This window comes from Haemaphysalis longicornis, unplaced genomic scaffold (genome assembly GCF_048455015.1).
Source record: "Haemaphysalis longicornis isolate Haplotype H1 unplaced genomic scaffold, Haemaphysalis longicornis Haplotype H1 scaffold_5, whole genome shotgun sequence".
NCBI lineage: Eukaryota > Metazoa > Arthropoda > Arachnida > Ixodida > Ixodidae > Haemaphysalis > Haemaphysalis longicornis.
In genome coordinates, this window is record NW_027526385.1 from 98087752 (window position 1) to 98108048 (window position 20297).

At 49.2% G+C, this 20297-nt stretch overlaps 1 protein-coding gene across 1 annotated transcript; it reads right to left on the reverse strand.

Annotated features, from left to right (window-relative positions):
- Positions 1 to 422: 422 nt before the first annotated feature.
- Positions 423 to 19867, reverse strand: LOC144139335 (uncharacterized). Its single transcript, XM_077671714.1, has 4 exons — positions 19709 to 19867; positions 7663 to 7902; positions 2821 to 2994; positions 423 to 608 (listed from the first exon to the last, which is right to left on the reverse strand). Exons 1-4 carry the CDS (start codon positions 19808 to 19810, stop codon positions 534 to 536), a joined length of 591 nt encoding a protein of 196 aa, XP_077527840.1. The 5' UTR covers positions 19811 to 19867; the 3' UTR covers positions 423 to 533.
- Between the last annotated feature and the right edge of the window lie 430 nt (positions 19868 to 20297).

Genomic DNA, 20297 nt, shown 5'->3' on the forward strand with positions numbered 1-20297 from the left:
TTCATTGAGCTTGAAATGCCACAAGGAGAAAGATAAGGGCTACTTTGTTTATAGTAGGTTCGAAGATTGAAACAATGCGCTTTTGTGTCATGGATTTTCGTGGAAACCAGATTACCAATTGGTTTGAACTGATTTTAAGCTATATACTGTTACAGTGAATATCGGATATAACGAACTAAATTACTGTCCCCACACTACTTCGTTATAACGAGGTTCGACTGTAGAAGCTTTCAGAACGAGCTATCCGAGCTTAAATTTAGCGCATATCTCCCCCATTTTTGAAGAAAAAAAAACATTTTTGGCGGCAACAAAAGGTGAACCTTTTGTGCTACCATAAACTGCTCATATCCGCGGGGTACTTCGGAGTGGTGTGTTAAACCATAATGGCACAACGCAAGCCCACATTTTTTAAGAATTTTTTTATTTCTTGAGAAACGCAAGAAATTGGTATTGTAAATTGCAATGCTGCTGCTTTTATGCTTACACTATCAATAATCTCAATGGTTATGAGGACAATAGCCATTCTAGTCGTTCTAGGCAACCCTCATCTCTGAGACAAGGTCCGGGGCCACCCCGTCCTTGCCGCAGAGCTGGTTCTTGAGGCAGAGCTGAAAAAAAGAAAGTTCTCTTAAATCTCGCAGCACCGAATATCCAGACGGCACTGAAATTACCTGCATTGTTTTTTTAAGCGCAGCTCACAGGGCTACGGTTTCATGTCTACGAGCATGAAACCATAGGCATCTGAAACTCTACGTATTTCACGAGACGTGTTGACAAAGGACAGGAATTTCACCATTGTTGGGCCTAATTTCGGCGCGCGCCGTATGGACAATACCTGAGAGAGGCCGCCCAAAGGTCGACGGCCAGCGTTCAGAGTTGCTTATCGAAGAGCGTTTGTGAAAATCCTCACCATAAGTTTTTGTAGATTTTTTTAAATGCAGAGCATTTCTTTAACTCACGATGTCACCCGGCGTTGTCGGCGTGCCTCGGCGTCCGCAACAGCCGTTCCAGGTGCGCCCTCTCCCCCACTCCTCCTCTCCCGCATCACGCTACCCTCCTCGCTCTCAACAACAGGTCCGCACCACTCCCCCTACACTATATAAAAAAATAATACTTACCGGCGCCTGGCTTCGATCCCACGACCCTGCGGGCGGAACGCAAGGTACATGGTGCTCTACCCACTGCGCCACAAAGCCGACACAGATTCTAAAGCTACGAACGCGCCTTATATCCTTGACTCATTCAAACTACGTCAAGAAGCTGCTGATACAACGCATTCACTACCTGCGGGCGGAACGCAAGGTACATGGTGCTCTACCCACTGCGCCACAAAGCCGACACAGATTCTAAGGCTACGAACGCGCCTTATATCCTTGACTCATTCAAACTACGTCAAGAAGCTGCTGATACAACGCATTCACTACCTGCGGGCGGAACGCAAGGTACATGGTGCTCTACCCACTGCGCCACAAAGCCGACACAGATTCTAAAGCTACGAACGCGCCTTATATCCTTGACTCATTCAAACTACGTCAAGAAGCTGCTGATACAACGCATTCACTACCTGCGGGCGGAACGCGAGGTACATGGTGCTCTTCCCACTGCGCCACAAAACCGACACAGAATGAGAGTCTACGAACGCGCCTTATATCCTTGACTCATTCAAACCACGTCAAGAAGCTGCTGATACAACGCATTCACTACCACCAACTCCCCAAACACTAAACGTTAACGCAATACACCCACCCCCTATGCGACGCATTTACTCGAGTCCCCCTCGCGGGGAGATGGGCCCTTTTTGTTTATTTTTCGTTTTTGCACGTGCGCAACGATACGCCCTTCTGTATGCGTGTTCCTTCGTGGAATAATAGTTAGTTGCAAGTCTACACCGGTCCTTCTGTACTTCTCTGTGTGGTGCCTTCCTTAGCGCAGCATACACCTTTCGATAATGTGCACCAACTCGCCCAACAACAAGTTCGTCTAATACACTTACTTGCCTCGGCTTCTGATGTGAATGTCACCTAAAATAGAGATATACACATTTTATTTTAAAGGTAATTTGGTTTCCTTTTAAAACAGTAAAAGGTTAAAGATATTCTGGACGCATTTACGTTGTTATCTTGCAATTCTGCGAGTTTGTTAACCGCCACTGCTGTCGTTATCGAACGGTATTTTTTCGCCATGTAGACCCGCATGGTCAGAGCGATTGTCATATAAAATAGGATGTTTCGTTCGCGTTGAATGACATTAAAGACCTATGTATTGTTGCTTTCGACGCGGTTTGTTATGCAAGAAATTAATTATGCCCCTGCATGTGAGTAACTTTCTATGTGCACATCTGAAGCGCAGTAACCTTACTGCGCATTTGTAAGACCTAATAGTAAAGTGCCATGTGTGTTGCACCTATAATAAATGAGAACCAAAGTCTCAGTTAGACATGTCTGGAGTTTGTCCGGTGCTCCCTGGAAAAAAATTCTTTACGATTCTGTTTGTCTCCAGATAATCTGCTGCCGGCGGTGTTCATATTCCTATAATATACGTAGTTCGAAGCGAGTTTTAAATTTCTCACTTTATTTCGCCTAAGGATTATCCGGCACCATAATTTAATTTGAAAAATGAAATGTAACGTTAATGTAACGACACGTTCCAATGTTCCAAGTGTTAAGTGGAACGCGTTCCTTTCGCAATAAAGGAACTTGTACCGGGAACTCGTTTCAAAATCGGGAAGGAACAAGAACGAGCCTTCGTTCCTGTTTTAGAGGAACGTGTACAACACTGGTCTTACGCTACTGTTTGGGAAAATAACCAAATACCACACACCTTTTGTGCAACTGTCCGGAGTTTGTCGGGTATAGGTATGCCCAGTAACGTAAGGAGTTTCATAATCCACTTCTGGCAGTTGTTGTCCAAGGCGCTGTACTTGCCCCCTTTCCCCATTTTCCCCAGAGCTGTCATAATGTCGGCAAATTCCAACTGAAAGTGTCCGAGCGACTCCTGTAATGTAGAAAGTGTCGCAATGAATGTATCGCACCACAAACGCACCACAAATGAAGCAGTAACAACCATAACGTTCATCTTAAGCACACAAAAACCCACGGACACGGAAGACAAGGGCAAGTTCTTACTTCCAACTGAATTTTATTGAATCAGGGTGAAATATATATCAGCAAAAAGACAAGAGATACAGAAAAGGTTAAGATTATACAGAGATTAGAATAACGGAATCACTTGGCGCTGTTCCACACGTGTCAGTCATTACCATGACCAGTTCTTTTTTTAAGAACGCTGCCTCCTTATCTGACAAGGCTACCGATGTTGTACTGACACCTTGGAAATTAAATAGCTGCATTTTAGCTGCCTCCACTATCTCACGCGTGCGCTGATCAGTCATGAAACAATATCACAGGGTCCGTGCGTTTTTTGAGTGCTTAAATGAACGTTATGGTATACCAAGTAGCCCGAACGCAAGCCCTTCTTCAAGTAAAAACCAGCATATTCCTAAATCATTCACACCAGCACAGCTAAATGCGCTTACATACCTAGACATACATCATAAAATGGAGGAGCATGCAGCTGCCCCAGTTGCCCAATAGGTACCGCGCCGCAAAAGTTGTCCGAACGTTGTGAGGTAACGTCGCACCCGGAACGCATTTTAGATGCAGAGCATCTGATTCACTCGCCTTGTCCCTCCGGCGTCGTCGTCGTCGGCGTTGTCCGCCCCTCCCCCATTCTCCTCGCCGCTCCATCTGTGCTCTCCGCCGCTCACCCCCTCTCCTCGATAGCGAACACTCGCGAGGGGCATTGGCTTGGATTGGATTGGCTTGGATTTGGATTGGATTAAAGTGGATTGTGTTGCGTCATAGCCGCGGCACGTTGCGCCATAGCCGCGGCAGACGCGCTGTGGCCGGCGCATGTGCAGTACTCTCTCTTCCGCGGTTTCCTCTCCTTCGGGCGCGCTGCGCATATAACCGGTGTGCCGTTCTCCGGCGAAGCAACATCCACGCTTGGCTCAAACACCCAGAGTCCACACGGCTTTACAAGTACGCCAACGTCGTCATCGACTGGGACCGGCTTACGCAGTCCCCTCAACGTTATGCGCGCTATAAAACGCGGTCCCTTCGCCGCTCCGCATATGCGTCGCATCTACACAGGGGTTCCCGCGGGGGGAGGTGGGAGTTTTTTTAACGTGGTTTGGCGGCGGCGGCGGTGATGGCGACGGCCTCGGCGTTGTAACAGAGTGAGCGAATACAGGAAGAAAACGGCGGAGCAAAGTGTAGCGAAAGGGTGAGGAGGGGGACAATATGTGAGACCGCACGAGGTTCACGCTTGAACGGCATGGAGCGTTTTCTGCTCGCGAAAACGCGCCGCGTACGCCACAGGCGCGCTGACGCTGCCGCGTAACCACCCGCACGCTGTGCGCGCCGCGGCCGGCGGTGGCTTCGGCAGCGAAGTGGTGCCGGGAGTTCGAGCGACCGCTGCTAACCGCTCTCTAAAATGCCGCTCAAGGCACACACGAAGTTGCTTGTGCGGTAAAGGAGCTGATAATCTGGGCGAAAACTGTACTATAAAACATCATCAGCGCCGCTAGTCAAAGCGTCCATTCAATATCTGCTGGGGTGGTAAGCCTAAAAATCCCCGACGGAGCCAGCCGGCTGTCTCGATCGCTTCGAAACCGCCGCCATGAGGCGCGCGCCTCCCCATTGGCGCAAGTTGCCAGGCTCCTCCCACTGCCGCGCGCGATCTAGCCAAGGCAGATGCTGCCGCGGGTGCGGAATCGTCAACGCGGGCGTCGAAAAAACGCACGCGCAACGCCGACGCGCGCGAACCGCGTGAAAAAACGCTCCATGCAATTCGGCCAGGGCAGCATGCGCTGGGCGTAATCTCTCTCACTGCATCCCCCTCGCACTCGCCAGGCATTAGAAGTTACAAACCACGTGGCATTTGCGCGGGAGGTTCAAACATGATTTGCAACAACGTGGTCGCCGGCGGCGCCGAAGCGCCGCGAGATAAAAGCACCGCCGTAACGCGCGCCATCGTGCGTTCGCGGAACACGCGATCACTTCCTGAAGGCCGTGAAGTTGGCAATGTTTGTAAATGTCGTCTACATGGCCTGCGAGCGTCGCGATTTTCGCATTTCAGAGGCCCATTGTTTGCAGACCGAATTAAGTCTGCCCCAAGCCAAGCGTGCTGTGATTTAAAAAAAAAATAGGTTTTATTCTACTGTCTGGGCAAGTTGTTTCAGACTTTTTTGCAGTAAATGAGTTTTTTTTGCGGTTTCATATCACAATTGCCAATTATTTATCAATATACACACACATAGCAGAGAAGACAAACACAGCAAGCAACCCTTGTTTCGCTTGTTCTGCGTGCCTAGCTCCTTTTCTTGTACCTCGGACGGTTCTTCTTGGGTTCTTCTGTACTTCTTCCCTGCTGTGATGTCCGCCACTTGCGCGGACACCAATTACGCATTGGTTGAAAACGGGGCGCGACATCGTGTCGTGAAAGCACGTGCCTTTGTTTTGGTGCGCCCGCGCTTATGCTACGTTTATACAAGCAGCGCCATCTGTAAGCTAAGCATGCAGATGGTAATACCGTGACGTTCACCTAGCTGTGTTCCTATTGGCCGCAGGTCGGGCACCTCTGCGCCGCACGAGTGACGTTCGCGTGGGATGCTCGACCGTTCCAAACGTTTGGCACTTTGACGCCAGAGTTACTGGATATATACAGTTGCGAAACTCCCCATAGGCCTCATGTATCAAAAGCCGGTCTTCGGCTGCCCCCCTGCGCCGGGGCAAGCACGGGGCAAGTTGACTAGCCTGTCGTCTGTCGGCAGAAAGTTGAAGTAGTACTCAATGTTTGCGGCTGCTGCCGTAAGTCATAAATAAAAAAGCCGCAAGAACGCAAGTAAATTTTACGTGTAATTAGTTTATTTTAATTTAAAAAGCAATCTTTATTTTACAAAAAAAAAATGTTGAGTAATAATAGTCCAGCGAAGTTCAGTTTTTATCTCCTAGGTGCCGCGTGCGTCGACTTGCCCCTCAGCTTCCACAGAGCAGGGGGGCTAGCGCCGCCCGGATTCTGAAGCGGAGTTTCGCAACTGTACATATTAAGTAACTCTGCTTTGACGCAGCAACGGAAAAAGGTCGTTATGCCGCATGAGCGGCGCTGCATCTGCGACTTCGCAGGGGAAATCGCGCTATGTAGAACGGGCTTGAGACGCAGCAGATGTGGGCCGTGAGAGAGAATACTGCCGTTCGCGCTGCGCACAAATTTCTCATAAGGGATTATAGTAATCGTCAGTGATTTTTTTTTCATTCTCTTACTAGCATATAATGTTAAAATTGCTTTTTTCACACACACGAAAGAAAAAAAAACAGCCGTGGAGTACTTTAAACAGCCAGAACGCATTTTTTATCCTTTCTCTTCCTAGCATATGTTAAAATTCCTTCTTTCACGCACAAAAAACACATGGACTACTTTAACCAGCAGAGATGTTTGAGCTTTTAGTTCCGCCGTATAACGTTACCAAAAAAATGCAAAGCAAAATACCGATCACACGTGCGCATGCGCTTCGTTAGGAGCGCCGGGCGTCGGCCGGCTCTACCTTCGAGAACACGCTGCCCAGCGTTCGTGACGTGATCTCTCGCGTGCTCTTCTTCTCGCCAGTTGACGTGCGTTCGCTCCTTAAGTGGGAAACACAGACGCCGGGTTCGCGAAGCCCGTTGCCGCGGGTTCTAGTGCGTGCTAACGCGGTCCACTTTGGGAGAGATGTGAAAGCCTGCGGACGAAACTCTCCGGGCCTGCCAGACATGGAGAACTTTCAACGACAAGTTCGGAAATCTATGTGAAGTGCAACAGCTGCGTCTCCGACGAAAGGGGAGGGGCCGCCAGCTCTGCTGTTTCTCCAGCCTTGCACCGCTAGTGCAAGCTGTGCCAATTTTTTTATATCATCCTCGTAATTATTGTGGTGATCTCTCTACCATACACGCACGCGCTTGCGATAACGCACGCATGCGCTGTACACAAACACGCACAATTTAAAGGAGTTCACGAAATTTCAAAGCTTAGATAACTATGTAAAATGCTTCCTTTTTATCAGGAGATATCTCCCAGCAAGTTTCAACAGCAACCCTTCGGCCTAACATATTTTATATCCATTTTATTCTTCGCCCGCACGAGAAAGCCCGCAGCTGACCAACATGACATCACCTGCTACCTGCTACTTGCCCCAAACTGCCGACGTCGGGGCTCCAATGACGAAGCCAACGCGCTGGCTGTGGTTGGCGCGCGCTGCTCCGGCGTGTGTACACGTCATGCAGCCCGGGCGCGTGGGGACAGTGAAGACCTCGCGTCCAGAGCGGCAGCAGTACGCCAAGACTGATGACGTCACGTGATACCTCCTGTCATGGCGGCCGCTCGGCGTTCGTTTTGTCGAAACCGAAACTGACACGAATAAACGACGCCGTGAAGGAATGTTCACGCTGCACTCGACCATCTAATGTGTCATTCTGTGATTAGTGGGCTGGTAGGCACGCCTATCAGCGAAAAGAACGTAACACGAAAATTTCATCTCAGTACTCCTTTAAGATAAACCACTGAATGTGGTTCGGGATTATTTTCACAGTACAAGCGTCACGGAAAACCTCGTTCAGCTGCACTCACCGAATGCCTCGCGGAGGGAAGTGCACCGCCACTCTCCATTCTCATCGTCAGCTGGCCCTTTACGTTGTGAGCTTCACACCTCGTTATTATGCTGCCAATTTTGAAGTCCACGAGCCAGTGCATGAATGGAGTGATTTTGGCAACTGAGCTTGTGCTTGAGGAAGAAAACATTCCATTGCTTGAGCTGAATCCAGAATACCCCAAGACCACTTCGCATTCCGGCTTAGCTGGTGTAGAGGCCTAAAAAAAATAGGGCAATTTTTAAGCACTTCAAAGCAAGATTGAATGAAAGAGCGAACAATGTTCAAAACCGTCGGAACTATCGTCCCTAAATAAGCTACGCTTAAGAGTACCGCCACTTCGGGCACCCGGAAGCGTCTGGGGGCCATTTTGTTTCTACCTTGCAGTGTTGCCATCTCTCCCAACGAAACCGCCGCCGGTTGTGACGGGCGAGTGCGACCGGCCGGCCGCTCTAGCGTCCGCGCAGCAGAGAGAGAGAGAGGGAGGAGAGGCGCCCACAAACAAAATGGCTGCGCCCATACGTAAACAAATATCACGTGACCGGTGCCGACCGACCAATGAAAATCCTGGCGGCACAAAACAATGAGAGAAAAAAGTGCCGATACACTAAAAGCCTTCTTTTTTTAGTGACGTTAGTCGGAACCAAGATTTAGCAAAGTAAAAGACAGCTCTACGTTTACGCACTAGTTTTGTTTTGTTTTTTTGTTACATACATACAAGTTTTATTTTCCAGAAAATATATAGAACTGGATGGTCTTTTGGGCTTAACGCTACGCGCCGAGCTTGACGGGGCCCATGGAGGAGACTATTTCAAGGCAAGTAGGTACAAAAACGAAATGTGTAAAACACCTGATACACAAAAAATAATTACCTGTAGAGCTGTTATAAAATATGCAGACAGGTACAGAAAGACATTGCCTCACAATTTAGACAAATATTCTGATATTGAGATGTAAGAAAAAATACATCCGCATTACTGGGTGTTGCTTTTTCGTAGAAAACATGTATAAGACAAAAAACAACTCCCAAATGGTCTCAAACGTGCGAATAAGCACAAGTTTCATGCTTCAGAAAATAAACCACAAGCAACCCCTTCAATTTTGGGCAAAAAAACAGACGCAATTCTTTCCGAATTTTGCAGCAATCACTTTTAAAGAGAAGCTGATGTGACCAAGCTTCCGTGTATTTTTCACCTTTGCAGACAAAAAATTCTTTGAAACATGGGGCGTTATATATTTATTTAATGATACTGTTTAAATAAATATATAACGCCCCACGATATAGCGCGAGGCGCTGGAAAACGAACGTCCCAGGGAGTGTGTTATCAGCCCGCGGTTACCACCAAAGTAGCACGCCGTTCAAAGCATTGATATGGACCTGAGGCCTACTGTATTTATACGATTTCAGGTAGACTCGAATGTAGGTCGACCCCCTACATCGCAGGTCGAAAAAATAAGAAAATGGCTGTGGCTTAGCTCCGCTAACCGTGGATATGCAAAGCAAAAGCTTGGCTTAGTCTGGTTGAGTCTTGGTTTCGCTTGGTTAACCTTTGATTTAGCTGTATTGCTGACCCCGTCTCAGAGCCGTTCGGTTCCGTGCAACGCTCACAGAAGGAGGCCGAGCGAATGCGGCGTTCATTGATGGCGAACGCACCGTTCCTCTTCGCCGGGCGCGAGACGAGTCACGTTGCCCGAAACGACCCAGCGCCGCATGCATGGGAGGCTGCGGGGGTGGTTGGCTGCCTCGGCCGCAGCGGCGGTGGCGACCGCTGTCGGCGCCCGCAGGCGCCAACAGCAGGCCCGGTGGATCACGCGATGCGTTTCGAGGGGTGTGTCGTCGGGGGTGTGCGTCCGGTCAAAAGGTCGTTTGCGCGTCCTCCACGAAACCGCTGGACGAAAGTAGTAAAGCTTTGCTTTAAAATGACAAAGCACGCGAGCTCGCTCCACAACCAAAGGATATCGGTCAACTGACCTACAGCTCGTCCTCGCTGGTGGCTTCGCTAGTGCTGCTGCTGTTGCAGTCACAGCTGCTGCCGTCCCGCAGCACGCGCCGTCTGGTGTGAGCCCAGTAAGAATGATGAACCCCCGTAAGAGCAGAATAAACCGGCATGAAGGCTACGTCCCGGTCGCCGTTATGCCTCCGCGGGCACCAAGACCACGACTGCGAGTGTACGGTGCACCGACGCCACGGACGCCGAGGAGATCGCCATCGCCCTGGCAATCTCCAAAGCCGAGTGCCGCATCGTGCTCTGTGACTCGGGAATGGCCGTACGCAACTACGCTCAAAGTCGCGTTTGCGCCAAGGCGGCCGCCATCATCGGCAAGGCCAGGTTCCAGGACAGAAGTTCCTATCAAGTGGTTTCCGGCGGGCATGGGCGAATGCGCAACTGCATCCAACCACAACGAGACGGCACACTCGGAAGCGCGAGCACTTACCCTCTACTCCTCCGACACCAACCGTCCGTGGTGGTTCGAGATCAAAGATTGCCTCGTGAGCTACAACGAGATCACAAGGGCTATAACGCCTGGCTCGGCGGGTCATGCCACCCCCGCACCAGGGCCTGAACCGGGAGGAGGCAGTGCGAATCCTCTCCCCGGCAACGCTGCACATGTTTCATCTAGAACTTTATTCAACGGGTGTGTGCCAAGTGCGTGGTGTCGGTCTGGCAGACCACTGGCACATTTTCTGGGGCTGTGAGCGGTTTCCAAACGAAACGCAATCAAGGACTTATCCGCCGCAGCTCCAGGACGCTGCACGCAGTAACGACAAGGACACTCAACTCTGGGCCGTCTAGCAAATGGTCCGGGGTGCGCTCGAAAGGCACAGACCAGGCGCCCCGGCCAGGGGAAGCATTGGCACTGCGCCTAGTAACGGCAAACGCTCGGACGATGCCAGGCCCGTGTCACGGCACTTAGAAACCATCATTTTGCAGGCACAAATAAAGTTATTCCTAATCCTAATCCCAAAAATTAAAGTTGTTCCCCTCAACGCGAAAGCGGTGGGAGGCGCAGAGCATTGATTCGCCTTAGGGGCTGCGGCGCTGTTATCCGCTCACTGGTGCCACCCCTCATGCTCTTCGCCTCCCTGTCTCACTCCTCTCTTGATCAATTGAACAGAGGTTTTTCCAACGCAATTAAATTTGCCAGACTTCGCAGTGCTCGCGCGCCTTCTGCGTGGAACAGCGCGAGCAGGAGTTCTGTTCTTTTATGGGCGGAGGAGCTTGTCCGGCGTCCGTGCTCACGGCACAGCACCGTGTAAGTCGAAACATTCGTGAACAACAGGTTCACAAAAGGTTAAAAAGAACAAAATAAAAGGTTCACAAAAGGTTAGCGAGAGAGAGAGAGAGAGAGAGAGAGACGAACAGCACTGTGTAAATCGAAACATCTGCGAACAAAAGGTTCACAAAAGGTGAACAAGAACAAAATTAAAAGGTGAACAAAAGGTTAGAGATAGAGAGTGCTTCTGGAGAGCCGTGCTGCGCATGCGCGAGGAGCATTGGATTGGACTGAATTGGATTTGGATTGAATTTAAATGGATTGGATTGGATTAAATTGAATTGTATTGGATTGGATAGGAAATCGTTTTAGCGGCCGCTTTTCTGATGGAGGCAAAAAGCAAAAACGCCCGTGTTTACGAGATTTCGGCGCACGTTAAAGATCCCCAGGTGGTCAAAATTAATCCGGAGCCCTCCACTACGGCGCGCCTCATCGCCTGCGTTGCGTCGGTGCGTTAAACCCTACAATCAATCAATCAATCAATCAAATCGTTTTAGCAGCAGTGAGCACTCTCACGGGTGATTTAGGGTAAGAACGATCCCCAGTGCTTCGCCCACTCGTCATGATTCACTTCGTGGAGATGGGTGAATTTTTTTGTACTTGCTTTCATCTGCACGTGCTGGAGCTTTACTGCGCCATTCTGAACGCGTCGTTTTGTTTCTACCGCGGCCACTTTTTTTCGCTTACTATAGTAAAAACCAACCCAACGAGCATTCTTAACTAAGTGAATGCGGGGACTGCCGGTTAAGTACACATATTTTGCCTCAAATGTACCTTCAGTTTTATTTGCGCTAACTAACGGGGACGAGTACTATGAATGGTTGTGCTTATATAAACCTCTTGTTTAAGTATCCTCTTAACTTTTGTCCTAAGGCTGTATTGAGAGACGAGCGGATATATTTTCGAAGCCTGTTTGGGCGCGTGACGCCGCAGGGCTTCGTTTGGGTCTGTAACGCCACGTGACTGCGGTGGCTAGATAGCGTGGCAGCGGGCGAGCTTCGACAAGCCGGGCCCCTGAAGTGCTCTGCATGTAATATTAAAGCCGCTCCACTCAACGTGAAAGCTGTCGGAAGTGCAGGGCAGTGATTCGCCATAGGCGCTGTGGCGGCGTTCCAACGCTCCACCCTCACGATTTTCCCCTCTCTCTTTCACTCCTCACTGATGAGGTTTGTTCAATACAATTAAATTTTCCCGCCTTCGCAGTTATCGCGCACCTTCTCCCGGGATAGCCCGCATCATTTCTTTTTATCGTTTGTTTCGTGTTCTGCCTGGAACAGCACGAGCGGGAGTTCTGTTCTGACAACCGACAACCTGTTGCTGAATTCTGTTGCTGACAACCGAGAGAGAGAGAGAGAGAAAACTTTATTATTTGCAGTAGGTTTAATGGGTCGGGGTGGCCGCAGGCTCCAGCCTGGCGGCGACTAGCGTAGCCTTGTCCACGAGGGAGAGTTGTGTCCCTAGGTCAGAGCCACCCAGCGCCCCCTCCCACTGCTCGTCGGAGTAAATTAGAGGGAAAGGGTCTTTAGGGCAGCCCCACATGGAGAGAGATACTGTGTATACCCCCCTGCCCATTCTCAGCTCACCCACGCGCAGGAACGCACATGGCGACTCCTCCAGACTCGCACTCTCCCTTGCCGAGCGGTACTTCACCGCATCCACCCGTCCCTTTACCCTTCCCCCAATTGTCCTGCCTGTGGCACAAACTGACAACCGACGTCGCGACTCAAGAGAAGCCACTAAACCATCAGTATTTTGCGGACAGCAGCTCTCCGCCACCGCCGCCGACCCGCGCGCTCTCCGCCGACAATACAAACACCCGGTAGACACATGTTGCCGGCGGTACCAACAGCATGTACGAGCGGATTCATGGGCGCTAAACGTCCCCACACCGCTTTACTGAACATATGAAATGCAATGTACAACGTAATGGCACTATTATTTTCCCTTCAAGTTGATTGTTTTCTTTCCCCGCTCGGATTTCTCTTGCACATGTCTAAATCGGCCGGAGTGCGCCTAAACTGGGAGGCAACCACGAAGCGAAAACAGTGGGCGGAGCGACACCGACGACGCAGCGCACGCGCACTTTGGAGCATGTGTCTATAATTCACTCGTACGACTAGTCGTGGCGAACGTCGTAACGGTCAGTCGGGTGCCAATCATATGCATCTAGTCGTGCATACGTGCCTCGCGCTTTCACTCGAAGGTATAGCGGAGCTGTACGCAACCTTCACGTCCATCACAATGGTTTAGGTCCACACTCTTAACAACAAAGCTCGTAAAAGGGTTGTAACAGCTGTATTTACGAACTCCTTACGACCTTTACTACCCCCATTTACTGCATGATTGCAGCCGATTTGCTTCGCCTTCGCACTCTTAATCTGGTTCCATGTATACGTTCCAGTTAACGAGGGTGATCCACATGCTTTTATCTCGATCCGATCTCAGAATAACTGGAACGAGACGTATAAGTAGTGTCTTATCTGGAGCTTTCCACTTGTTTTCCCAGATTTGTGGTTATTATTTGGGACCGAATAATAGGGGGGATGCGCTGTCGGCGGTTGTAGTTACTGTTCAACGTATGTTCCAGCAAACATTTGTGGAGAGTGCGTTTGTATATCTTTTGCTTGTGTCTTGTTCCACACAACTCGTGCGTTGCAGTGAAGTAGACACTGTGTCGTGCATCAACTGGAACAAGGAACCACATATATATTTGGCGCTCTAGGGCGCACATGCACGCGCACACACAAACGCACGCACCACATATAAAATTTAATAAACTTTCGCCGATATCTACGGAGCTGTCTTACAGCAGTTTACTTACATAAGACGGCTAAGACGTACTTTTAGAGATTTCCTTTGACGGAGAACAAAATCCCCACGTCTACAACAACACCGTACAAAGCATAAAGAGGCGCCAGAAGAGGATATCTTAGCGGAAATAATAAGTTCCACGAACCCCTTTCAGGTTGCCTGCAGCGCTCGGACCGCTTTCCTGAATATCGTCTTTCGCTAATTTCAGACATGCAGTACGTCTGAAATCACCAATAGCTTGAATTCCAGGAGGACTAGACGTCCTCAAGTTCCCCCCTACGGTTGGGACAAAGCCGAAGCTGGTAGTGCTAAAGAATTCATGGTGGCTCTGTGGACACCTCATAACAAAATATATATAGGGTCTATTCGATTCAGCCTGCACCTCTTGAACCAGTTCACAGCGGTGCAAAGTGGGTTCCGCCATCGGCGGAACCAGCCCTGCACTTTTTTCGTCTGCTTCTGCACCTCCTCGGCAGGGAGTGCAGGCAAAGCCGTGAACCCGTCCTGCACCCGTCGGCACCACCGGTGAATCGAACGGCGCGGTTCAGGTGCCGTGAGCTGCACCGCTGAAACGAACGGCGAAGTGCGGCACCGCCTGAACTGGTTCACGCGGTGCAGGTGAAACGAATAGACCCATAGTTGTTGGGGCCAATGCATGTTGTCCATTTGGTTCACAAAGCGCCACAGGAACGTTGGTTTTTGCTCAATCCTCAACAGTTAGCTCGCTGTGTTGTATAGTACGTGCACAATTTCAAGTGCTTTATAGGAACGTATAAATGGCTACAGTCTGCTGTAAAATAGGTACTGAGTCTACGTTATTGATACCGCGGCGCGGTATGTACCTAGTGTGAACCGACTGTGTCGCATTTTACACTGCACGCACCATGCGACGCATGTAGGTATATAAGCTTGGAAGTTCGCTTGCATTTTTCGTCTCGTGCAGGCTCTTAATTTCGACAAGCAAGAACAAAAGCCTGCTTGCAGGAAACGGTTGACTGGGTGCGATTCAGAAGAACGAAACTAAGCTTGGAGGTCTAAATCTACCAAGTGATGATATCTGCATTACCTTCTATGTATTATTACTGAAATTACTTGTTATTCCAAATTATGCTCGGTAGTAACGGCAAAACCCTCAGTGTTAACTTTCTGTGTGTTGTGCCAATTGTCATAGTAATTGAAGTTCATTGAATGACCCGCCTTCTTCAGCTGCTTCCCCGGTTGCTGTTTTCCTGCAGTATCGGTGTCCAGGAGAGAGAGAGAGAGAGAGAGAGAGAGAGAGAGAGAGAGAGAGAGAGAGAGAGAGAGAGAGAGAGAGAGAGAGAGAGAGAGAGAGAGAGAGAGAGAGAGAGATTTTATTTGCCCTTTTGGCTAAGGCCTCCTCATTCCAGGGGGCCACTGGAATTCCTCGTTAGTTGGTCTTCCAGGGGTCTAGCCGGGAAGGCGGGGTGCCTATGGTCTTTTGGACAAAGCTTGCCAACGATAGCTGCTGCTCTAGCGTAGCCGGTTGAGTCAACCACTCCCTGCGGATACTGCTTCTATCTACCTTGGGGCATAGCCATAGCATGTGCTCTTGATTTATCGGTACGTGGCATTCATCACACTCTGGCGGGGAAGTGTTCATACAGCCTTTGTAGATGTAAACTTTGTCGGGTGTGAGTAGCGTTTGCGTTTGCGTCAGCCTTATAGTGGTTTGCTGTTGCCTGGACAATTTCTAGTGCGGAGGAGTGAATTTGCGTTTGCTGTCTGCGTATTCTTTTAGCTGCAGTTTTGGCGGTGTCACGGGCTTTTGGGTTTGACCACAGTTGGCAGGTGCCCGGAGAAGCGCTTCGCGGGCGAGCAGGTTTGCTCTTTCGTTTCCTGCCAAACCTGTGTGTCCCGGTACCCAGTGTACCCTTATCGTGCCTTTAAATTGCTTAAGCTCTTCCAAAGCCGGTTTGGGAATGAAGCCTTGTGTTAAAAGGGTGCAGACTTTCTTGCAGTCAGTGTATATGTTGGTGAGAGTGTGCTGTGTCGCAGTGCAGGCGGCTGCCCAAGCTATTGCAGTGGCCTCGGCTTCTTCGACGGAATAGCCATTGCCTTGGTTTGTCCCTTCCTGGCCTGAACTGCTCGTGAATGCAATGCCATAGCTATATCCTTGCACTGCCGCGTCGGTGTAAACATGGATCTGATGGGCGTCTCTGGTGGCTTTCTTTGCGTAAAATTTGGCCCGGATGAGTAAAACCGCTGGGAAGCGGGCGATGTATTATTACTCGCTAATTAGCTGCGTCACACTTGCCCTTCGCTATACGGAAGTAGTTTTGTATAACGTGGGTATCTAAGAGCGTCGCAGTCTGTGTATTAAAGACGATAGTCTTTCTTGGGCTACTTAAACCCAGAAATTTTGGTCTGTCTGTATGTCTGTCTGTCCGTCTGTCTGTCTGTCTGTGACTCGATTCAGCCACCCGGCCAAAGCAAAACAATGCCTGCGCAATAGTCTTATATAGTCACAGCTAAATCTACCTGTCTATGTCCGGTGTAATGTTCATTCTTGTCAACATTGTTGAAGAAAAACAAGACATTGCGCAAATATGAGACAACAAATCAATACAGAAGTGATATTTGCAGTGTTCCTTTATAAAAAAATCAAACATGCTTGACTTTTGCGAATATAAATACTTCATCAACTGCAGAAAAAGAATTCACTCCGCCGTCGCCTGCTGTCGCCCGCGCCACTATAGCTTCTGGCGCCATTTTAAGAAATCAACCGGCAACAGTTACGCAAGGTTCCACTAGATAGGTTCTACGTTCTGCTTGCAACGCACGTGGAGTACGGAAACGCGGCTCTATAAACGTTGAAGTAGAGCGCCTCGAATAACGCGCGTCTTCGCCGTACGGCAGCGTTCGCATCGAGACACCCGGTTTGGAGCAGTGGAACACGGGAAACTTAAAATGATTTAAGCTAACCGTTGGCGTCTTTACCTTAGGAAGAGCGCGACGCAACAGGAACAACATGAGAGGTGAGCGGGAAAGCGAAGGGGGGGCATTTACTTCGCAAAATCCGATAAAGACTATCGTCTTTTGACGGCATTTGCACTGAAAGGAGCAGATACGCGGCCAATTTTTTTTTTTTATGGGCTATGGAAAGGCTTGTTGTCAAGAGAACGCAGTAAATGAAGCCGCACCCTTTTGCGCTCACTGTAAACAGTAACGCATAAATGCTGCCATCCAAAGATATGCACAGATATCGCACGCACTCACGGCCCTCCGCGAAAAACAACTAAAGCCCGTTCTAACGTGATAAAGCGGCTAGTATCGGAGCTCTTTGTTGCGGCCTCAGCGAGGCATAGACCGTCGTCCGCTTAGACGCATATTCCCATTGTCCGAAGCAAATAAAAGCCATCAAGTGTGCCGAGTTTGTGTGAGATCTTCCGCGAGCTGGACGGTGCTCATCGCCAAAGCTACCGACGAAGAACCGAAGCCATGAGGAAAAGACCGCCACTCCAGTAGCACGTGAGCTGCGTAAGCTGCGTCAGCAGCAGCACGGCAGAGCAGTTCGCGTTGATTCACGGTACAGTGGGGCTGGAACGGGTATAACGAAGATGAGTGAAAAACGGCACTGCGTCAACCCCTTAAACGACAGCAGCGCCCGTAGCTTTCAGGATTCACTCCACTAATTTCAAGTTCTTCCGCATGCAGCGCTGCCAGTGGCATTCCACAGCGGTTTTCCCCATCGCTCGCGTGATGCGCCTGACGTTTAATAAAGAAAATCGGACTGGCGGAAACCGTTACGAGTTTGCTCGGCGTGAAAATCATATCCTCGGGATGTATTTCCTGTCCGACGAAGTGGAGTTCTGCCAGGAGGCGCAAAAAAACGTCAGTGCTGCTTATTTATGCTTTGGTAACGGTTGTTATTTAGTGACGTCATTATTCACTGCGTCCGATAAACATACCGCTTCGCTGCCCTTTGTTCGTGTGTCGACCATGCCAATGGTTGCAGCGTGTAAAATTATTCTGTTTTGGAGGAACGCTTGCAGCCGTAGTTCACCTAAACTTGCGTGGTCGTGGTTCGCAGTCGGCTGGACATTTCTGACTGGGTACGTTAGCCACAACTACAGTGAAAACCGGTTGCAGTGAACTGTAATATGCGCCGCAATAAGTTCGATATATCCAATTGTTCGATGTAGCGAAACCCGCCGATAACGAGCTTTTTGTTACGAGTTCGCAATACGCGTGACAGACCGTTTATTCGTGACAGACCATTTATTTCTTCACGGTAGCAGCATTAGGTAAAGAATCTTGAATGCATTTTATGAGTGCTCGTTGGTTAAACATCCTTTACCTGTAAGGTAAATTAAGCCAGCCTCAAAACAGTGCTCTAGAAAGCACGTAGTATAGAGTACAGAGAACATTTTTTTGTAGTGAGAAGGTGCGTAAAATAGAATGCTCTAAGTTGATTATCTTATTTGATTAATAAACAAAACCTCTAAAAAATAAAAAATCCTATATTCAGGACCACAAGGCAGCTAAGTGGGACACTTTCCAAAATCACAGCATTAGCATTGTCATTGACAGTCTGTGCTCATCTTTTCTACACACTGGTACCTTTAGCAGCATTCCCAGAAAAGAAACCAAGAAATCATTAATATTTCAATCAATTACTGGACTATAAAAGGGGTATCCTAAGCAACTCATTTAAGTCCATCGTGTAGCAAAATTTTCTTGTTTTTCCCCTAAAGGTTTATGAGAAGGGCAATGAGTCTTCTCGAGGCCAGTTGTTTTAAGAGAAGAGAATGGCAGCGTAAATATTGTCTGCAAGAAACACGTAATGGATTGTCCGCCTGCGTTGTCATTCTAGGATGTGGTCATCGTCCTCCTCGCCGTATAGTTCATCTTAATCTTCTGATACTTATGAGCCTTAAGAGAGTTCTTCGGACTTCTGCAGAGAGTTATTGGGAAGTACGAGCCATTTAACAGTGGCCTGGTCTCATTCAAGTTGGAAGTTGAAGTATTTCAACGAACCTTCGTGCAAAAACATTGCCAAACAATGTTGCGCCTGCCGGTACTTTTTGGACGCATGTGTTTGTCGCAGTCTTGACATACTACGATCGACGCTCCTGTAGAGGATAACTTATACTATTTGTAGAAGGCGCGGCGTGCACTGATGCTTCGGACAATTGATCAAACAGGACACAAACGCAGCCAGAAAGCAGCCGGAGTCGCGTGGGACGTAAGCGCATCTTCTGACGTATGAGCTGGCTCAGTGCCAACTAGCGTCACTAAATACAGGCTTTTAGAGTATCGGCACTCTTTTCTCTCATTGCTATGTGCCGCCAGGATTTTCATTGGTCGGTCGGCACCACGTGATATTTGTTTACATATGGGCGCAGCCATTTTGTTTCTGGGCGCTCTCACCTCTCTCTCTCTCTCTCTCTCTCTCTCTCTCTCTCTCTCTCTCTCTCTCTCTCTCTCTCTCTCTCTCTCTATCTCTCTCTCTCTCTCTCTCTCTCTCTCTCTCTCTCTTTCTCTCTCTCTCTTTCTCTCTGCTGCGCGGACGCTAGAGCGGCCGGTCACACTCTGCCTGTCACAACCGGCGGCGGTTTCGTTAGGAGAGATGGAAACACTGCAAGCGAGAAACAAAATGGCCCCCAGACGCTTACGGGTGCGCGAAGTGGCGGTACTCTTAAGCGTAGCTTATTTAGTGATGTTAGTGCCAACTGTGCGCGTGGCTTCTCCCCGCTCCTCCTGGTGCGTACCCGGATTGGCTTCCGCTTCGTTACGTCATTTCCGCCTCTCCCGTAATGCTTCGACGCTACTATTCCCCTTCTCCCAGCCTCTCTGCCCTCTCCAGGACGGTAAACAAAGAGGCGCCGGCGCTTTTTCTTTTCTTCATGAGCGCTCTACTGCTAACGCATTGAATTTCGTAAACGCAAAATTCAAAACGCCAACGAAAGAGTACTTACTTTTTCTTTGAGTTGGCGGCTTCTCGGCCGAACTGAGTCATGAAGCTTGGCCCACGGCGTGGAATTGCCAAGTTTCCAGTAGTAGTTCCAAGGGTTATCCATACTTTCAAACAGTTATCAAATTTGATCGAAGCCGAAGCCAAGGTTTCTGTGCGAGTCCTGAAACAAAAATAGTATACTGTCTAAATTCGCACAAATTGCGCCGCGATCTCAGCCAGCACAAAAACGAACCGCATCTTGCACATCTTACGCAGCAAGAAAGCCAACTTTCTAGGACGATGACAATGATCGTCGAACGCCTCAACAACAACGAAAAAAAACTCTGTGGTCGGAATCGATCCTGGGTCCTCCCTCACGTTATGGAGCCCACGTCAATCCGATTCCGCCATTCCGACACGCTCAAATAAGATTGAATTTGGCAAGGGGTGCGTGGACGTAAAAAAAAAAATCATGCACCTAACCATCTAACGACATCAAATGGCGAAGGGTCAAACTCAAAGACGCTGCAATCAAAAGTCCAAACTCCGTGCGAGTCAATGACAAAACAGACGACAACCAAGGCATCCCCCCCGAGAAAGCTTTGCGTTCA

Coding starts and splice junctions, on each gene's coding strand:
- LOC144139335 (XM_077671714.1), bottom strand. CDS start 19,810: ATGGATAACCCTTGGAACTACTACTGGAAACTTGGCAATTCCACGCCG. Junction 7,903..19,708: donor GCCGCCAACTCAAAGAAAAA/GTAAGTACTCTT, acceptor TATTTTTTTTAG/GCCTCTACACCAGCTAAGCC. Junction 609..2,820: donor TCCGGACAGTTGCACAAAAG/GTGTGTGGTATT, acceptor TCTTTTTTTCAG/CTCTGCCTCAAGAACCAGCT.